Here is an 18,334-nt window from a genome sequence, read left to right as displayed (position 1 = left end):
TCACAATAGTGGACTCAAAAGACGACTCAGTTCTTTTTTGGTCCTCTTCAGAACTGAAATGATTTCAGACCCTTTCTTGTTCACATCACAGCTTCATAAGAACTCAGATCCCAGCTTTCTGTGAAGCAGTTGATTTTGATACAATGTCAAAACGACACGCAAAGTGGACCGGGACCTCATTGATTTCACATATCAAAAAGAAATCGAACCACAAAAGAACCCAAAAGTGAACAGTTCTCAGACCACGTCAGGAGGTGGTCTGAGTTCGGTTCACTTTTTGGGTCCTTTCAGGGGTGTCTGAGATCACTTGGTTTGTTCACATAAACACCCTGAACTGCTCCAAGAGCATTTGGAGGGCTCAAACGAACTAGGTGTGAAAACACACTAAAACAGAACCCATCCCTAATTTTCAAATGCATACAATTATGTTAAATACAATATAATTTTTGAAAAAAAAAAGGAAAAATGTATGCTGAAACAAGTCAGAACAGTCGCATTCCTTGATCAAACCGGATCAGGTTATTTCTTTAAAAAAAAAAAAAAAAACGATTTGTGGCCTTTGAAAATCGATTTTGAATCGACTTCGTTTAAAAAAAAAAAAACAATAAATAGAAATATACTTTTTACCCAGCCTTAGTGATGACATAGAGCCACAATATAACAGATGGTTCTTAACCTTTACACAATGAAATCATGAGAGAATTACAGTTAGTCATAGTCCACTGACACAGTAAATAGGCACTCTGTGGCATTCAGGCCCTGCGTTCCAGTTCGTTTTTTTATGAACTTCCCTCGCTAACTTCCCTCAGTCTCGTTCACTCGGATGTACGTCATTGCTTACGATGTACGAGTGCCCACTACTGCTAGAACACTTGAAGTGGGTTCAAATGGATCGCCCTAAGCCCTTGATCACATGGAAAGTGGAGACCGCCCCCTCCATGTGCAAAGCGCGAGTTGCTGAAGTGACGTCACAATCGTGTTGCATTGTGGGACATGAAGCTGCATGAAGTGAACATATGAAGCAGACTCGCTCCCTCGGTCAAAATCGAGGGAGCGAGGGTCTGTCCATACAAACTTCCCTCGTCCACTTGACGATAGTGATGGCGAAGTGAAGCTTTCTTGTAGCAGTGAAGCTTTCAACCCAATTGTATCGGAAAAAGGTTCATTACTCGAAGCTTTTCAAATCAGAGCTCAATGAGGACCTCTGCTGGTGAAAGTGCTGTTTAAAGGGGTCATAGCATGAAAATGTTAGCATTGCCACTTTGTAGGTTTGAGCAAAAATGTGTTGTTTTGGGTGTGTCATTTAAAATGCAAATGAGCTGATGAAGTGCAAACACTGATCACAATGATGGTGTGTGTTTGTAATTCAAACTCAATTGTGCTGTCAAGTCCTTCTTTTCTCTCTCTTTCTGTCTGCACTAAATGGCAGTGCAGTGGTTGGATAGTGCAGATTAAGGGGGCGGTATTATTCTAATAAGATATCCTTATGACATCATAATGAAAGCCAAATTTCAATGACCTATTTTTGCTCACACCTACAAAGTGGCAATGCTAACATTTTCATGCAATGGCCCCTTTAACAACATGTTCAACAACCAAACAACGTATTAATTATAAAAGCAAAACTTAATGGATTGACAAATTAAGGATAGATTCATAAATAAATGTAACAATATATTAAATACATGACCAAAGCATGTTCAATTTCATGCGAATGGTACTCCAAACAAAAATAACAAATTAGACCTTGTCTCAAAAGTATAAAGTGTCAATTAATTAAAAAAATATATCATGGTATTAAGTGGTGCAGAAAAGGCTTATATATATATATATATATATATATATATATATATATATAGATAGATATAGATATAGATATATATATATATCATAAACTCACTATGCAGTAATCGATTCCGTGTAATGCAATACTTCAATACAACCCATGAGGGCGCGCCGCGCATCGCACAATTTGAAACCTTTGAATCAGATAACGAAGCAGTCACGTGGGTGTGTGTGAAACGAAGCTTCGGACGTCATTGGTCACGTGATATGCCAGAACGAATCAAGCTTCGATACAAAGCTTCAATGAAAATCGGTTCGTTTTTTTGATACACGCTTCGGAGCTTCGGTGTCACTGGTAACATCACTACTTGACGAAGTGGAACGCACTTCAAAATGGCGACAGGGATTCCCCCGAGGGGAAGTGCTTAGGGAAGTTCGCGAGTGTGTGTCTAAAACTGGAGTGGAACGCACCCATGACATAACCGTGATCTGATATAGTGAGAAAGGGAAACCTTAAGCATCATGTACATGTCACAGTGATGGGTGGAGTTTCTCACCAATTGTTTTTCCTGTTTTTCCAGTGCTGTTCGGTCTCGTGTTATCTGTCTTTGGGTTCCGCGCAGCTCTTTGTTTTGTTCTTTAATAACATCTGAAAGTATTAGAAAATATGTTATCGATCAGCATTTAAATTATTCTGAAAAGTCAGGTTTTCTGATTCGTTAACGTTACGGGAATGGCCCGGTGAGTTTATCAGAATCAGAGAGAGCTTTATTGCCAAGTATGCTTGCACATTAGAATGGTTATCTTAAACCACCTTATCCCATGCTCATAAATATAATTTCCCTGGCATAGGGTCAGATGAATAGTGTTTACTGTGGAAGTGTCTCACATATATACATATATATATAAATTTAGTTTCTGATGAACTCCAGACACTTCTGTGTTAGACCCCAAAACAAATTAAATTGATAATTAAATCGTCGACAGCAATCGCAACCAGCTGATGAATGACGTGAGATCCTGTATGTTGCTAAGCAGTTTTGACAAAACAATCCACAGAGCGGTAGAAAACTTACCATCTACAGTCTTTTTCTTGAATAACGAAGCCATAACTGCAACAAACTTCCTTGAGCACAAACGTTAAAGAAAAATAATTATTTCGTCAAGACTAAAATCAACCGAGAGACGCCTATCAAAATATCATGATTATTTCCTGGTTCTTGGCAAGTAGGCGGAAAACTTGTGCGTTACTGCAGCTGTTTTTTTTTTTACCGGTGATTGGTGGAAGTCCGTGGCGTCACAATTACGTTTCCCAATCGTGACAAGTAACACCCAGAGCCATGGGTAACACCCTGCAGTTTTTCTACTACGGAATGGAATTGTTTTATTAGACCGCTTTTAATTGAAACACAGATCTACATAATTTTATTTATATGAAAATACCCAAATGTCAGCCTATAATATAGTTACGAAACTAAATGCAGCCAATCATATCGCAAGTACTTGACGCATGCGCAGTGCGGTTAGGTATGCGGGGGTTCGTCTGAATTCGACTCTGGTCGTAGATGTTCGTGCATACTTCGTTATGTTCCGCCCACACCTCGGATCCTATCGATAGAGCTGTATCGGCTGTATTCGTCCCCCTCGTTCTCCATACTTCTCTGTGTTGTGTTGAGAGGGGGTTCAGCGAAAAATCGTCAGCAGGAAGTGGCAGCCGCTGGCAGCAGGAAGTTGCTGCCATTGGCAGCAGACAGTACCTGACACTAAAACCGGAAACCAGAGGAGGCTGTAAGCGGCAGCAAGACAAATAAATAATTATAAACATTTCTAATACTTATTTAAATAAGTATAAATGTCAGTATTAGCTGATTAAAAAGATTTATGGAATATAAACAAAGAAAAAGATAATTTGGCCAAACGTTAAATTGCAGCTGAATATTTATGTATGAATGCATATGCGTGTAAATCAATGTTTGTGTGTAATAATGAAAGATATGCACAAACACGAAAACCGGAATAAAGAGGAGGCTGTCAGCGCCAGCAAGACAAATAATTATAATTTCTAATACTTATTTAAATAAGTATAAATGTCAGTATTTTCTTATTAAAAAGGTTTACTGAATTTAAATAAAGACAAAGATAATTTGGCCAAACGTTAAATTCCAGCTGAATATTTATGTATGCAAATGCGTCTATATCAATGTTTGTGTGAAGTAATGAAAGAGATGCACAAAAACACCTAGATAAATGAATTAATATTTATATGAGGCACTTCCCACTAGATGTACTGTATGTTGTATATTTATTATACAGGCCACACACACACACGCCTAAATGACAAAGAGAGACAGGTCTCACCAATGACCTTTATTTTAAATCTTTTTATTTTGCTTGTTTTTTTTACATTAGTAACTCAAGAAACAGACACATATACACGTTGTGTAATATGCAAATTATCCAAACTTTATAACCCAAGTATTATAACCAATTTCATATGCAATCCTTCAGAACATTAGAAACCGGTGTTGTTATTTTATACTCCAAGTGTTGCTTTAATGCAAAGAGTTGAGAATATATATTATATTGTTTAATAAAAGACACATATACAGTTTTGTATTAATAAGTTAATTAGAGTAGAAAGCTTTAGATACATGTATTAGACAGATTTTGATTGATTGAATTGATTAAATACTTTATTGAACAATCAACATGAAGTGTTCAAAAGGATAAAAATACAAAAAGCCCATAGGCTTATTTCCATTGTGGTCCTTAAGATATAAAACATAAGAAATACAGTACCCTTTGGTGCATGATTTGCAGAAGAGATTTGAGACAAATATATATGAAGAAGTTTATATATATATATATATATATATATATATATATATATATATATATATATATATATATACATACACATAATATTAGGGGCACTCCCTAGTAGATGTCAGCAATCAGAATCACGAACAACAATCCTGGAGGTATTTACAAGACTTTCAGAACAGAACTGATGTGTTATACAGAGTTATTCCTCCTGTAGCATCATGCACCACTAACTGCAAAACCCTGGATGGGTGTTTTCAGAGTAAAAGCCTTGCATCGCTCCTCGTTTTCCTCTTCCAACATAACCTAGAGGATTCATAAGAAAATGGAGACATTAATACATAAATTACCTTAACAGTAGACAAGCATGCACAGACATATTCACATTGCATTTTGCCATGAACCTAGCAGTGATCACAATTTCATGCTTAATTTGCACACCTGGTAAGCAGTTATTGTACCCTTCATTGCAGTGTCGGCTGCAGTGTAAACATTTTCTAAAGGTCCTGGGATGGCTCAGACTTTGTACTCCATTTAGTTACACCTGTATATTGAAATGATAAAAATAATAAATGACCATTACAAATATAAACATTCAGACATGTCAGAGAAATTAAATGATATGGCACCATTTTAAACATCTTTAAATCAAATATGTAGAAGAAAATGAATACCATCAAGACAGCAGAAGTGTTTCCATGTCCACCAGAATTCTGAATTTGGAACAAACCAAAGAGAGATTTAACAATGCAGCATCACCCTCCTCCAGGACCACGTGAAGAAGAACTTCTGACAGGACAGCATCTGGCAACTATTGGGTATTATAAACAAACCCAAAAATTACTGCAATTTCCAAACATCACAGCCTAAGCTCCCTAAAAACAGAAGTGCATCGTATGGGAGCAGGTAATACTTAACACATGTATAAGGCATTTGCCATAAAGCTACTATAATAGTTAGTGAGGGTAAAGACTTTCAGTGTCTGCTTCTGTATTATTGAATGTGCTAGTACCATCAAGATGTTCAAGATTTACTCCGATGTTCTGCACTTCTTTCTCCTGCCATTTTGTCTCATGAATGCTTCCAACATGGTTGATGTGCACTGCTTCTTCCTAAAAATAAAAACAAACAAACAAAACAAAAATTAATTCACTTAAGTTAGTAAGATTTTGGAAATGTAATGGCTTCTTACCTGTCATAACTGATAGTCAGGTACACAAAAGGTGAAGGCAAAAATAGAAGAGTAGTTGTTAAAATAACCGTTTTGTCAATTGTTATAGTAAAAGAAAAAAAATCAATAAGTTGATGGATATCACACAATCACTTGAAAAATTAAACACAAAAGTATAAACAGTGTTGCACTTGTATCTTCTATAAATCCAGTCAAACAACATTCATTTGATATTATTCAATAGACTCTTAATAACACGTTAACAAACGTTAATATTTAATTGTAAACGTTGTATTTGAAGTACGTTATTAGCCCCCCAACATCAACAATTATACATGATGTAACATGGTACACAAACTACGTTTCTAACACGAATTAGAATAAATGTAACATTTAAACTAAAATAGGCAAAGTTACACTATCGTTTACTAAGATAACAGTTAAAATCAAACTTACATTCATTACTCCGTTTACAAACTTACCGGTGCTCGATCAATCGCTGCCATTTCTAAAGCATGCAATGGCTGCTGTTGTAGTTATATGTGATTGGTTGAGTTCACGTTGGTCGATATTGATTGGCTGTTAACGACTGTCAGGTCCCGCCTACCTTCAGGCTGCCAGTAACTGCCTTCTGGCTGTCAATGGCAGCCACTTCCTGCTGCCGGCTGCCGATTTTTATCTGAACCCCTACTGGCCCTGCGTTCCAGTTCGTTTTTTTATGAACTTCCCTCGCTAACTTCCCTCAGTCTCGTTCACTCGGATGTACGTCATTGCTTACGTTGTATGAGTGCCCACTACTGCTAGAACACCTGGGGTGCGTTCCACTCCAGTTTTAGACACGCACTCGCAAACTTCCCTAAACACTTCCCCTCGGGGGAATCCCTGTCGCCATTTTGAAGTGCGTTCCACTTTGTCAAGTGAACGAGGGAAGTTTGTATGGACAGACCCTCGCTCCCTCGATTTTGACCGAGGGAGCGAGTCTACTTCATATGTACACTTCAGGCAGCTCCATATCCCACAATGCATCACGATTGTGACGTCACTTCAGCAACTTGCGCTTTGCACATGGAGGGGCGGTCTCCACTTTCCATGTGATCAAGGGCTTAGGGCGATCCATTTGAACCTACTTCAAGTGTTTTAGCAGTAGTGGGCACTCGTACAACGTAAGCAATGACGTACATCCGAGTGAACGAGACTGAGGGAAGTTAGCGAGGGAAGTTCATAAAAAAACGAACTGGAACGCAGGGCTGAAGTGGGTTCAATTCAATTCAATTCAATTTTATTTATATAGCGCTTTTCACAAAAGTCAATTGTTTCAAAGCAGCTTTACATAAATAGAAGCAGTGAAAAGCACAGAAAACGACAGATAGCACAACAAAATACATGATAGCATGAGCAGTTAAATTTGCTGCGGCTATGACTCAATATTATAATTGCACGTATTACTAAAGCAACGTATAGAAGAGGAAGCTAGGTAAAGCCCAAAAAGGCTGCCTCCCCGGGGTGAAAAACCCCCTAGGAGAAAAAAAACCCCGGGCTTTTATCCGAGGAAAAATAAGTCCTAGGAGGGAAAAACCCTTGGGAGAACGGAAATGGAGATTTAGCGGAGATTAAGCGGAGATTAAGCGGTTCTGCCGGTGATCGTTGGTCAGGTATCAGCTGGGCATAACGTTGAAGGACAGCCAGTAGATCAGAGGTGTGCCGACTTTCACATCTACCGGGACTGGGTCTGTTTGTCTCGTCCTCGGGTCGAGGACGAGACAGGGAGGGAAAAACAAAACCGTATTAGCGTAGCGGCCGTTCATATGTATTGAAGTGTCACACAGTGATGTGGTTTAACTCAGCTTAGTTCCAGACAGACTAAATATTGCGGCATAATTATGTTATCCACAGTTGAGGATTTAGCAAATTGGGGGCCCAATGCGAGGGTATATATGGTAAATAAGGGTCACCTTCTGATCTTTAAGAGAAAATGAAACCTGACGACCCGTTTGACTAAGGCCTAAAGCCCCACTGTCGTCGTTAATGCAGGTTCAGTGGCAAACGGGTCTATATTGTATACCATTTACAGGACCAGGAGAAAACGCCAAAAACATCTCAACCCGACCATACGTGTTAACCCGTTTGACTAAGGCCGGAAGCCCCACTGTCGTCGTTAATGCAGGTTCAGTGGCAAACGGGTCTGTATGGCATACTATTCATAAGACTTACGATAGCGCCAAAATCGCAACCCGACCATACATACCAACCCGTTTGACTAAGGCTGGAGGCCCCACTGTCGTCGTTAATGCAGGTTCAGTGGCAAACGGGTCTGTATGGCATACTATTCATAAGACTTACGATAACGCCAAAATCGCAACCCGACCATACGTGCCAACCCGTTTGACTAAGGCTGGAGGCCCCACTGTCGTCGTTAATGCAGGTTCAGTGGCAAACGGGTATGTATGGCATACTATTCACAAGACACACGAAAGCGCGAAAAACGCAACCCGACCATACATACCAACCCGTTTGACTAAGGCTGGAGGCCCCACTGTCGTCGTTAATGCAGGTTCAGTGGCAAACGGGTCTGTATGGCATACTATTCACAAGACACACGAAAGCACCAAAATCGCAACCCGACCATACGTGCCAAACCGTTTGACTAAGGCCGGAAGCCCCACTGTCGTCGTTAATGCAGGTTCAGTGGCAAACGGTGCCAAACTATTTAATGCAATTCATTTTAAGTGTTCATGCAGAAAAGGTTTTTATTTATTTATTTGGTTGGTCTGTGTTATGACCGTGAGTGCTTTGTTCCGTGCAAATAACTATTGCGAGTTAAGAACCTTTACTAGACAAATTATGCGAATGCTTTGTTGAAGAGAAAAGTTTTAAGTCTAGATTTAAAATGATCGACTGTGTCTGATTCTCGGACATCGGTTGGTAAATCATTCCAGAGCTTAGGGGCTAAGTAGGAAAAGGATCTTCCACTTTTAGACACTTTTGATAGTCTAGGGATAATCAATAGGCCAGAATTGTGCGACCGTAGTGTGCGTGATGGATTGTATTCTGATAGTAATTCTCTAAGATATGAGGGTGCTAAGCCATTTAAAGCTTTGTAGGTGATTAGTGATATTTTAAATTGGATGCGATATTTAACTGGTAGCCAGTGTAAAGATGCCAGAATTGGGCTTATGTGGTCATACTTCTTAGATCGAGTAAGTACCCTTGCAGAAGCGTTTTGAACTAGCTGAAGCTTGTTGACCTGATTTGAATGGCATCCCCCGAGTAGCGAGTTACAATAGTCTATTCTAGAGGTCATAAAAGCATGAATAAGCTTCTCTGCGTCAGATGTAGACAGTATATGGCGTATTTTTGAGATATTTCTAAGATGGAAGAATGCTGTGCGGCAGATGTTGGCGATATGACTATCAAAGGATAAGTTGCTGTCGAACATCACACCTAAGTTCCTAACCGTGGAAGATGGCACCACAGTACAGCCATCTATGTGCAATTTGTAATCTGACATATGTTTGTAGCGATTTGGTTCAATAATAAGTACCTCTGTCTTATTGGAGTTGAGCTTAAGAAAGTTATGTGCCATCCAGTCACTAACATCGCTAATGCAGTCTTTTAGCTTAGAAAACGTGTGTGTTTCGCTGGGATGCGAGGAGATGTAAAGCTGGGTATCATCCGCATAGCAGTGAAAACTTATGTTATGTTTCCTGATAATGTCTCCTAGGGGTAACATGTATAACGAGAACAGGATAGGACCTAAAACTGATCCCTGCGGTACACCGTATTTAACCAGGGAGTGATATGACTCCTCCTCATTTACATAAACAAAGTGATAGCGATTGGTTAGATATGACCTAAACCAGGCTAGCGCCTGACCACTGATACCAACATAGTTTTCTAGTCTATGGAGTAGGATTCTGTGGTCTATTGTGTCAAATGCTGCACTAAGGTCTAGTAATATAAGAATTGAGATTTCACCACGATCGGATGTTAATAGGAGGTCATTTGTAACTCTAAGCAACGCTGTCTCTGTGCTATGGTGGGGCCTGAATCCTGATTGGAACTTTTCATATGTACTATTATTTGTCAAGAATGTGCGTAACTGGCTTGCCACTACCTTTTCTAATATTTTCGAAAGAAAAGGGAGATTTGAGATTGTTCTAAAGTTATTAAGTTCTCCTTGGTCAAGCTGTGGTTTTTTAATCAGCGGTTTAATAACTGCTAGTTTGAAAGCTGTTGGAACGTATCCTATTTCTAGCGATGAGTTAAAGATATTTAGAACCGGGGTTGACACTACAGGGAATACTTCTTTAAGTAGTTTTGTGGGAACGGGGTCTAATATACAGGACGATGATTTGGATGATGTGACTAGTTTAGAGAGCTCATCTATTGTAGTAGGTTTAAATGAATCAAGATGTTCGCATGGTAGTCTAGTGTTAAGTGAACTAATGGGTAGAGTGGTGGCTGCCTGGGTAGCTACGATGTTTTCCCTAATAGCCGAAATTTTGTTAGAAAAGAAGTTCATGAAGTCGTTACTATTGTGTTGAAGTTTACTATTGGTTTCTGTTTGTTCTTTGTTTCTAGTCAGTTTTGCAACTGTGCTAAAGAGGAAACGAGGGTTATTATGATTCTCATTTATAAGCTTGCTAAGATATGTAGATCTGGCGGTTTTAATAGCCTGTCTGTAGTGTTTAACACTCTGTTTCCATGCTGCGCGCCATACTTCTAACTTTGTGCTTCTATAATTTCTTTCCATTTTTCTAGCTGCCTTTTTAAGGGCTGCTGTGTGATGGTCATACCATGGAGCTGGCGGTTTTTCTTTGAATCTCTTTTTTCGAATGGGAGCAACGGCATCCAATGTGTTAGAACAGACATTGTTTAGGTTTTCTATTTCAATATCTAGATCGTCACAGTTATCTGCTACATGTTTCATTTGGGACAGGTCTGGAAGAGTGCTAATAAAGCTATCTTTAGTGGTGGAAATTATTGTTCTGGCTAGTCGGTAGCATGTTGTAGATTGAGTGATCCTATCTAGAAGTACAGTGTATGACACAAGGTAATGGTCAGAAACTGCCTCACTCTGAGGTGATATTTCGACGTCATTAATATTGAGTCCGAGTGACAGAATTAAGTCTAATGTGTGATTACGAGTATGCGTTGGCCCTGTCACGTTTTGTCTAATATTGAGAGAATTTAGAACATCTATAAACGCACGTCCTAATGCGTCTTTTGGGTTGTCCACATGGACATTAAAATCACCAACAATAAGAGCTTTATCTACAGTGACTACAAGCTCAGATAGGAAATCTGCTATTTCATTAAGGAAATCTGCATGGTGGCCCGGTGGTCTATAGATTGTCGCTAAAGCAAAAGAAAGCTGTTTGTGGTTACGATCAGTTATTTCCATATTTAACAACATTACTTCAAATTATTTAAATTTTAGCTCAGATTTTTGGTTTACTTTAAACATTGTGTTGTATATTGTAGCTACACCACCCCCTCTCCCCTTTAATCGAGGTTCGTGTTTATAATAATAGTCTTGTGGGGTGGATTCATGTAAACTAATGTAGTCGTCTGCTTTAAGCCAGGTTTCTGTTAAACAGAGTACATCTAAGTTTTGGTCTGTAATTATTTCATTGACAATAGGTTCTTTATTGGTAAGCGATCTAATGTTAAGAAGGCCGAATTTTAAGATTCGAGATTCATCTGTTAATGTATTGTTTTCTAATTTTATTTGAATCAGATTTGTACCAGATGTAACAAGCGGTGCCCTGTATTTATTTGTTCGGGGAACAGATACAGTTGAAATGTGCTGATATTTCGGTAAGATTGACTCGAAGTGCTGGGATATAAGTGGTCTTGACATATCACGGCAGCTAACAGATGGACGGTTAAGCCGATCCGTCTGTTTCCTGACCTGGGCCCTGGATAGTCAGACTATATCAGAATTAAGACTATTGATCAGATTTTTAGTGAGTATAGCACTTCCTTCCGATGACGGATGAAGGCCATCTCGGGTTAGGAGAAATGGTCTTCCCCAGAAATGCTTCCAATTGTCTATAAACCCTACGTTATGCTGAGGGCACCACTTTGACATCCATCCATTGAGAGACACTAATCTACTATGTGTTTCATCTCCCCGGTAGGCGGGGAGGGGACCAGAGCATATTACATTGTCTGACATTGTTTTTGCAATTTCACACATCTCCTTAATATTATCTTTGGTGATTTCCGACTGGCGGAGCCTAGTGTCATTCGTGCCGGCGTGAATAACAATCTTAGAAAACTTCCGCTTAGCATTAGCCAGCACTTTAAGTTTGGATCTAATGTCAGACGTTCTGGCTCCCGGTATACAGTCGACTATGGTGTTTGGTGCCTCAATGTTAGTGTTCCTGAGTATAGAATCTCCAATGACCAGGGCACTTTTAAAAGGTGTTTCAGCTGGTGTACTCCTTAGGGGATCGAATCTGTTAGAAATTGTCGTTACGTTATGGGTCTTAGAAGGACGCCTTATATGACTATGCCGCCTAACAGTCACCCAGTTTGACCGCCGACTTGACTCTGATGACGGAACCGAGCCATGTGTATTTTGATAAACACTATGCGCGCTCGATACAGTATTTGTAATATTTATATTAGCATCTGATGTCGGAACCGAGCCATTAGTCTTTTCGCTCGATAGATTATTTGCGACAGTAACATTAGCGGTTTTGATATCCTCAACTAGCGTTCGGATGCGCGATTCTAGTTCAGCAACCTTCTCAGTTAACCTTAATACTTCAATACACTTAGTGCATGTAAACCCCTCTATGCTAACAGCAGAAGCTAAACTATACATGTGGCAAGTAGTACATGTTACAATAACAAGCGGAGTCTTACCGCTTTCATGCTGGGCGATGGCGTCTTCGTTTACCCGAACGCGGTCCCCGGAGCTGCATCGCGTGGGGTGTTCGGTTGTGACACGCCTCGGTCGCCTGCGAACGTCTGGGGTCAGGGTGATGTTTGGCTTGCCGAATCTGCGAAGGCCGGGCAGCGGTTCCTCCACAGCTTCCCGATCGCTTTCATGTCGTTCACGGTCCGTGAAGCTGCATCGCGTGGAATGCATGTTTGTTGCTCGCTTGTGGACGTCGGAAGGCAGGGTGAAGTGGGCGCTGTACCTCGCCTTGGATCTGCTAAAACCGGGAAACAACTCCTCCACAGCTTCCCGCTCAGGTGAGGATAGGTCAGAAAAGCATATATCAGATGAATCCGCCATTAGATCGGAAAATGCTAGCTTCAGCCTCCACCGTGTGGATGCTAGCGGGCTATATGCTAACTGTTTATTAGTGATAAATAGTTTCACGTGGTAGTACTGCTCAATAATCGTCACGGTAAAGTATTCCTATGTAAAACTAATAAGTTATATTATATAAATAGGAATAAGATGGTAAAAAAAAAAGCTTTTAGATGATGAACTCGACGGAGCTACGATGCACGATCTGTTTAGCGTGACGTCACAAACCGGATATCTATTTATAGATATCCGGGTTCAAATGGATCTCCCTAAGCCCTTGATCACATGGAAGGTGGAGACCGCCCCCTCCATGTGCAAAGCGCGAGTTGCAGAAGTGACGTCACAATCGTGTTGCATTGTGGGATATGAAGCTGCATGAAGTGTACATATGAAGCAGACTCGCTTCCTTGGTCAAAATCGAGGGAGCGAGGGTCTGTCCATACAAACTTCCCTCGTCCACTTGACGAACTGGAACGCACTTCAAAATGGCGACAGGGATTCCCCAGAGGGGAAGTGCTTAGGGAAGTTTGCGAGTGTGTGTCTAAAACTGGAGTGGAACGCATCCTGGTTGTGTTGTTGTCCTCGGTGACTCCACGGAGGTGTAACCTGACGTATGGAAAGCCAAAAGGGACAAAACGTGTGAAACATACGCATTAACGCGTACTGCGTGTTATATGGAAGGCCAACAGGGAAAAAACATGTTAAAAATACGTGTTAACACGCACTACGTGTTAACGCGTAAATCACGTGTTAACACGCACTACGTGTTAACGCGTAAATGCGTGTTAACACGTGATTTACGCGTTAACACGTACCTACACTGTTTTCTTTACCACCACCTACTGGTGTGGAGCTTTGAAAACACAGAAACAAACAAGGCTTGGAAATCACAGGATGTTATCTAAAATATATTTTGAGCATTTTATAAAAGCATTAGTAGGCTACAACTACATATTTTTAAACAGTTAACTATAATCGTTCAACCCTTGAAATTCATGACCACTTTCACACATTTTTCCAAACTATATTTTTAAATACACTTTAACTTTATCATGCTTCTAAAGCCTAACTGGTAACTGACAAATGAAAACAGGACATTATGTTTTCATAGGTCAACTCATATGCATTATATTTGTTTGTTAGTCCCTTTGATTACCACCTTAAGTCTTATGAAGCTGCTATTGGTTTAGATAGCTTTATAGTAAATATAGTAGTTTTGCATTTATCCTTCAAAGTATAATTGATCAATTATAATTTTTTTATTATCATTAGACACACACAGGAAAAAAACAATAAATTACACTGGTGAGGATCATATACGTCCTCCAGATGCTGTGTTGTCTGTGTAAAATGTGTTGCGGTTGTAAAAAGAGGAATACTATGTGAATGACTCCTTTTTCTAGGGATGTTTTTATCTTTGCTGGAGATGGAGCAAGCAGTACTGTAGACTCCAAATACTCATCCTTTTCAATATTGTAATGAAAACAGAGATGTATACCATAGTTTAATGTTGCATGTGCAAATAAACAGTTGTTTTGATATGATGCTCTCTATTTTCCTTGGCTTTTTTCATAAGGGTTAAAGTGCCTGACACACTACTAGTAGAATACATTAGGAATGAAGAAAGATACATGATGCTTTTAAAATAACATAATATTTAACTTTTATTTATGCCATTAAACAGTAATTACTAAATTTAAGACTCAAACTCCACAGGAAGAAATATCTTTGCTTTTCCATAGCATTTCTTCATTTAATAATTGATTAGTTCGTAAATTGTTGAGGAGACAGGAGCTTTGCAGTATCCAGATGTGATAAGGAACATGGCCCTTCCATTGTATGGCACATCGCATGGAGTATGAACTACCCTATCTTATGTGATTTTGTTAAATGGTTTATGAAGCCTTTAATGGACAGTGGTCCCCTGTTTCAAAAACAGCAGACCTCCAACATCAAGCTTAGCAGAGCTGGGGTGGTTGGTGAGAATCATTTTGGTTGGCTGAAGAAAGATGGTGATGACCTCAGAAGTGCAATGCCTGCAACACATAAATGGTAAAGTTTATTGTGCTGCCCTGGGAAATGGGTGACCTAGGAATGTTAGTATATGTAGGCCTAATGCACATCACAGCCTGTAAACTGTTAAGTCTTATAACTTCATACAATCAGAATGTACTGTAGTAAAAACATAAATGAAAAAGAAAACAGAACTTTATTACATGTACTCTAGTAAGAATTAGGCAAATTATATGGAATATAAACTCCAAAAGGATTTTTTTTATGCTCAGTTGTAAATGAATCTTATTTAATATTTGATTATTAATAAAACCCATAAACCACAAACATTGGCAACAAAGGAATATAATTGTTTTCAACCAAAAACATTGTAATAGGTAGTATTGACATAGGAAACAGAAATACAGACTCTCTAAAAAATGCTAGGCCCATCATAAAGACATCTGTGTAACTAGAAATCAATATTAAAGCTGTAGTGTACGATGTTGAAAATCGGTAGAGAAAGCCTGAGACGGTTAGTACGTTTTAAAAAACTCATCCCGCCCCTCTGTGCTACCTGATCCCTCCCCCCGGGAAACCACCTGAACAAAGTCACTCATTCAAGCTGTGATCACTGGTAGTAAACATCAGAACAGAGATTTACCGAGCAGTAAACACATAAAGCCTTGAAGGAATGTACAATTACAATTATGATTGTAATTGACGTTATTTACTTTCACAACAACGTTTGGCATACGTTTCCCCTCCTGAGCTTCAAGAAATGACTTTATAAATATAATTATTTTGACCCGTGATACGCGATGCTAAACGGCTAACATTCCGATGCCGACCGACAGCATGTTGTCAGACTCACACAATACAAAGTATAAATAAATGCGTACCTGTTCAACAAAAGTCTGCCGTGTCGGCGTCGGTTTTCAGCCCCAAATCTCCCAGAAGCTTCCTCCAACAGTCAATGGCGGAGCGTCTCTCCAGTTTTTGCAATTTTTAGGGCCCGAGCACACCGGGGTGTGAGGACCCTATTGTTCTTCAAGGAGTTATTATTCTTTTTTTTCTTTTTCTCCGACTTCAGCGGGACTTTAGAGGGCCTAAACATACTCGAAAACTCATGAAATTTTGCACAGATGTCAAGAGTGATGAAAATTTACATGTGGTGTATGCTTTAGAATAAGGCGTGAGAAAATGGCTCTATAGCGCCACCTACAAATTTTCAACGAAGCAGCCCTCGGACTGTGTTTGACGTACAATTACGAAATTCGGTACGCGTCTGTAGCATGACAAGACCTACAAAAAAGTCTCTTGGAGCGAAGCCGTAAACCAAACAGGAAGTCAGCTATTCTGAGTTATTTTTGTGATTTGGGCGCAGTTTTTGTCATTTCCAGGCGTCATACTTTAACTAACTCCTCCTACAGTTTTCGTCGGATCATCTTCATATTTGGTGAGTGTCATCTTAAGGCCTTTGTGATGCTAAATTGCGAAGGATTTGACTCTACGTAAAAATTTGTGTCGGTTCTGGCCCGACAAAGTTTGATGTTTTCCAATGAAACAGGAAGTTGCTGGAACTCATGCATACAGTGTCCGATCTGTCCCAAATTTCACATGATTGCTAAGAGTCCTGACCTGAACACATCTACATAACAATTTTCATTTATAGCCATAGCGCCACCAGCTGGCAACCTGAAGGAACATGTTTTAGCGCCACTTTCAAATATTGAATGAAGCAGCCCTTGGACTGTGTTTAACTTACATGTACGAATTTCGGTATGCTCATGTATTATTACAAGCCCTACAAAAAAGTATCTTGGAGCAACACCCTAAACCAAACAGGAAGTCAGCTATTTTGAATTATTTCTCAGATTTTGGCTCAGTTTTTCTCATTTCCAGCAGTCATACTTTAACTAACTCCTCCTACAGTTTTTGTCGGATCATCATCATATTTGGCGAGTGTCATCTTAAGGCCTTTGTGATGCTAAATTGCGAAGGATTTGATTCTATATTAAAATTTGTGTCTGTTTCGGCCAGCCAAAGTTTGATGTTTCGCTATGAAACAGGTTGCTGGAACTCAGGCATACAGTGTCCGATCTGTCCCAAACTTCACATGATTGCTAAGAGTCATGACCTGAACACATCTACATGTCAATAGTCACTTATGGTTATAGCGCCACCAGCTGGCAACAGGAAGTGACATGTTTACAATGATTATCCAATGTCTGATCTGTCCCAAACTTCACATGATTAATAAGAGTCCTGGACTGAACACATCTACATGTCAATAGTCACTTATGGTTATAGCGCCACCAGCTGGCAACAGGAAATGACATGTTTACAATGATTATCCAATGTCTGATCTGTCCCAAACTTCACATGATTAATAAGAGTCCTGGAGTGAACACATCTACATGTCATTAGTCACTTATGGTTATAGCGCCACCAGCTGGCAACAGGAAGTGACATGTTTACAATGATTATCCAATGTCTGATCTGTCCCAAACTTCACATGATTAATAAGAGTCCTGGAGTGAACACATCTACATGTCAATAGTCACTTATGGTTATAGCGCCACCAGCTGGCAACAGGAAGTGACATGTTTACACTGATTATGCAATGTCTGATCTGTCCCAAACTTCACATGATTAATAAGAGTCCTGGACTGAACACATCTACATGTCAATAGTCACTTATGGTTATAGCGCCACCAGCTGACAACAGGAAGTGACATGTTTACACTGATTATGCAATGTCTGATCTGTCCCAAACTTCACATGATTAATAAGAGTCCTGGACTGAACACATCTACATGTCAATAGTCACTTATGGTTATAGCGCCACCAGCTGACAACAGGAAGTGACATGTTTACACTGATTATGCAATGTCCGATCTTTCCCTAACTTCACATGATTAATAAGAGTCCTGGACTGAACACATCTACATGTCAATAGTCACCAGTGTTGGGCAAGTTACTAAAAAATTTGTAATTAGTTACAGTTACTAATTACTTCTTTTAAAAGTAACTGAATTACTCTACCGGTTACTGTATATCAAAAGTAATTAGTTACTTAGAAAAGTAACTTTTAAGTTACTTTTATGTCTGCTTTTTAAATGTAAATATGAACAGTACTGAACAGTCAAACAGTAAAATGATATGGATGGGCTATTTTACACATAAAACTCTAATATATCACATACTGTAGGAGCCTATTTTGCTTTAGATTCAACCTTTGAATATTTTTGTTAGAAATTATCTTAATATTTAAACTTAGTTTATTTATG

At 39.4% G+C, this 18,334-nt stretch overlaps 2 protein-coding genes across 5 annotated transcripts in view; both read right to left on the bottom strand.

The window, feature by feature from the left end:
* Window positions 1-3,035, bottom strand: part of chmp2bb (charged multivesicular body protein 2Bb) — a 39,935-nt gene extending 36,900 nt beyond the window's left edge. Inside the window, exons 1-2 of the mRNA XM_065254906.1 lie at window positions 2,862-3,035; window positions 2,343-2,434 (exon numbers count right to left, since the gene is read on the bottom strand). Coding sequence (XP_065110978.1) covers window positions 2,343-2,434; window positions 2,862-2,895 — 126 coding nt within the window. The 5' untranslated portion in view covers window positions 2,896-3,035. The remainder of the gene's footprint in view (window positions 1-2,342; window positions 2,435-2,861) is intronic.
* A 1,111-nt stretch (window positions 3,036-4,146) lies between these two features.
* LOC135736117 (uncharacterized) overlaps window positions 4,147-18,334 on the bottom strand; it is a 32,484-nt gene continuing 18,296 nt past the window's right edge. For 2 of the 4 annotated variants that reach the window (XM_065254903.2, XM_065254902.2), the window contains 4 exons: window positions 5,621-15,085; window positions 5,283-5,419; window positions 5,050-5,152; window positions 4,147-4,914 (listed from right to left, as the gene is read on the bottom strand). In XM_065254903.2, coding sequence (XP_065110975.1) covers window positions 11,709-13,031 — 1,323 coding nt within the window. In that variant the 5' untranslated portion in view covers window positions 13,032-15,085 and the 3' untranslated portion in view covers window positions 4,147-4,914; window positions 5,050-5,152; window positions 5,283-5,419; window positions 5,621-11,708. Of the gene's footprint in view, window positions 4,915-5,049; window positions 5,153-5,282; window positions 5,420-5,620; window positions 15,086-15,943; window positions 17,542-18,334 lie in introns of those variants that run through there. The other 2 variants (XM_065254904.2, XR_010527807.2) reach the window with 2 other exon arrangements.

Source organism: Paramisgurnus dabryanus, chromosome 4, assembly GCF_030506205.2.
Source record: "Paramisgurnus dabryanus chromosome 4, PD_genome_1.1, whole genome shotgun sequence".
Classification (NCBI taxonomy): Eukaryota; Metazoa; Chordata; class Actinopteri; order Cypriniformes; family Cobitidae; genus Paramisgurnus; species Paramisgurnus dabryanus.
The sequence above is the reverse complement of the archived record's forward strand: the minus strand, read 5'-3'. Positions and strand labels throughout refer to the sequence as shown.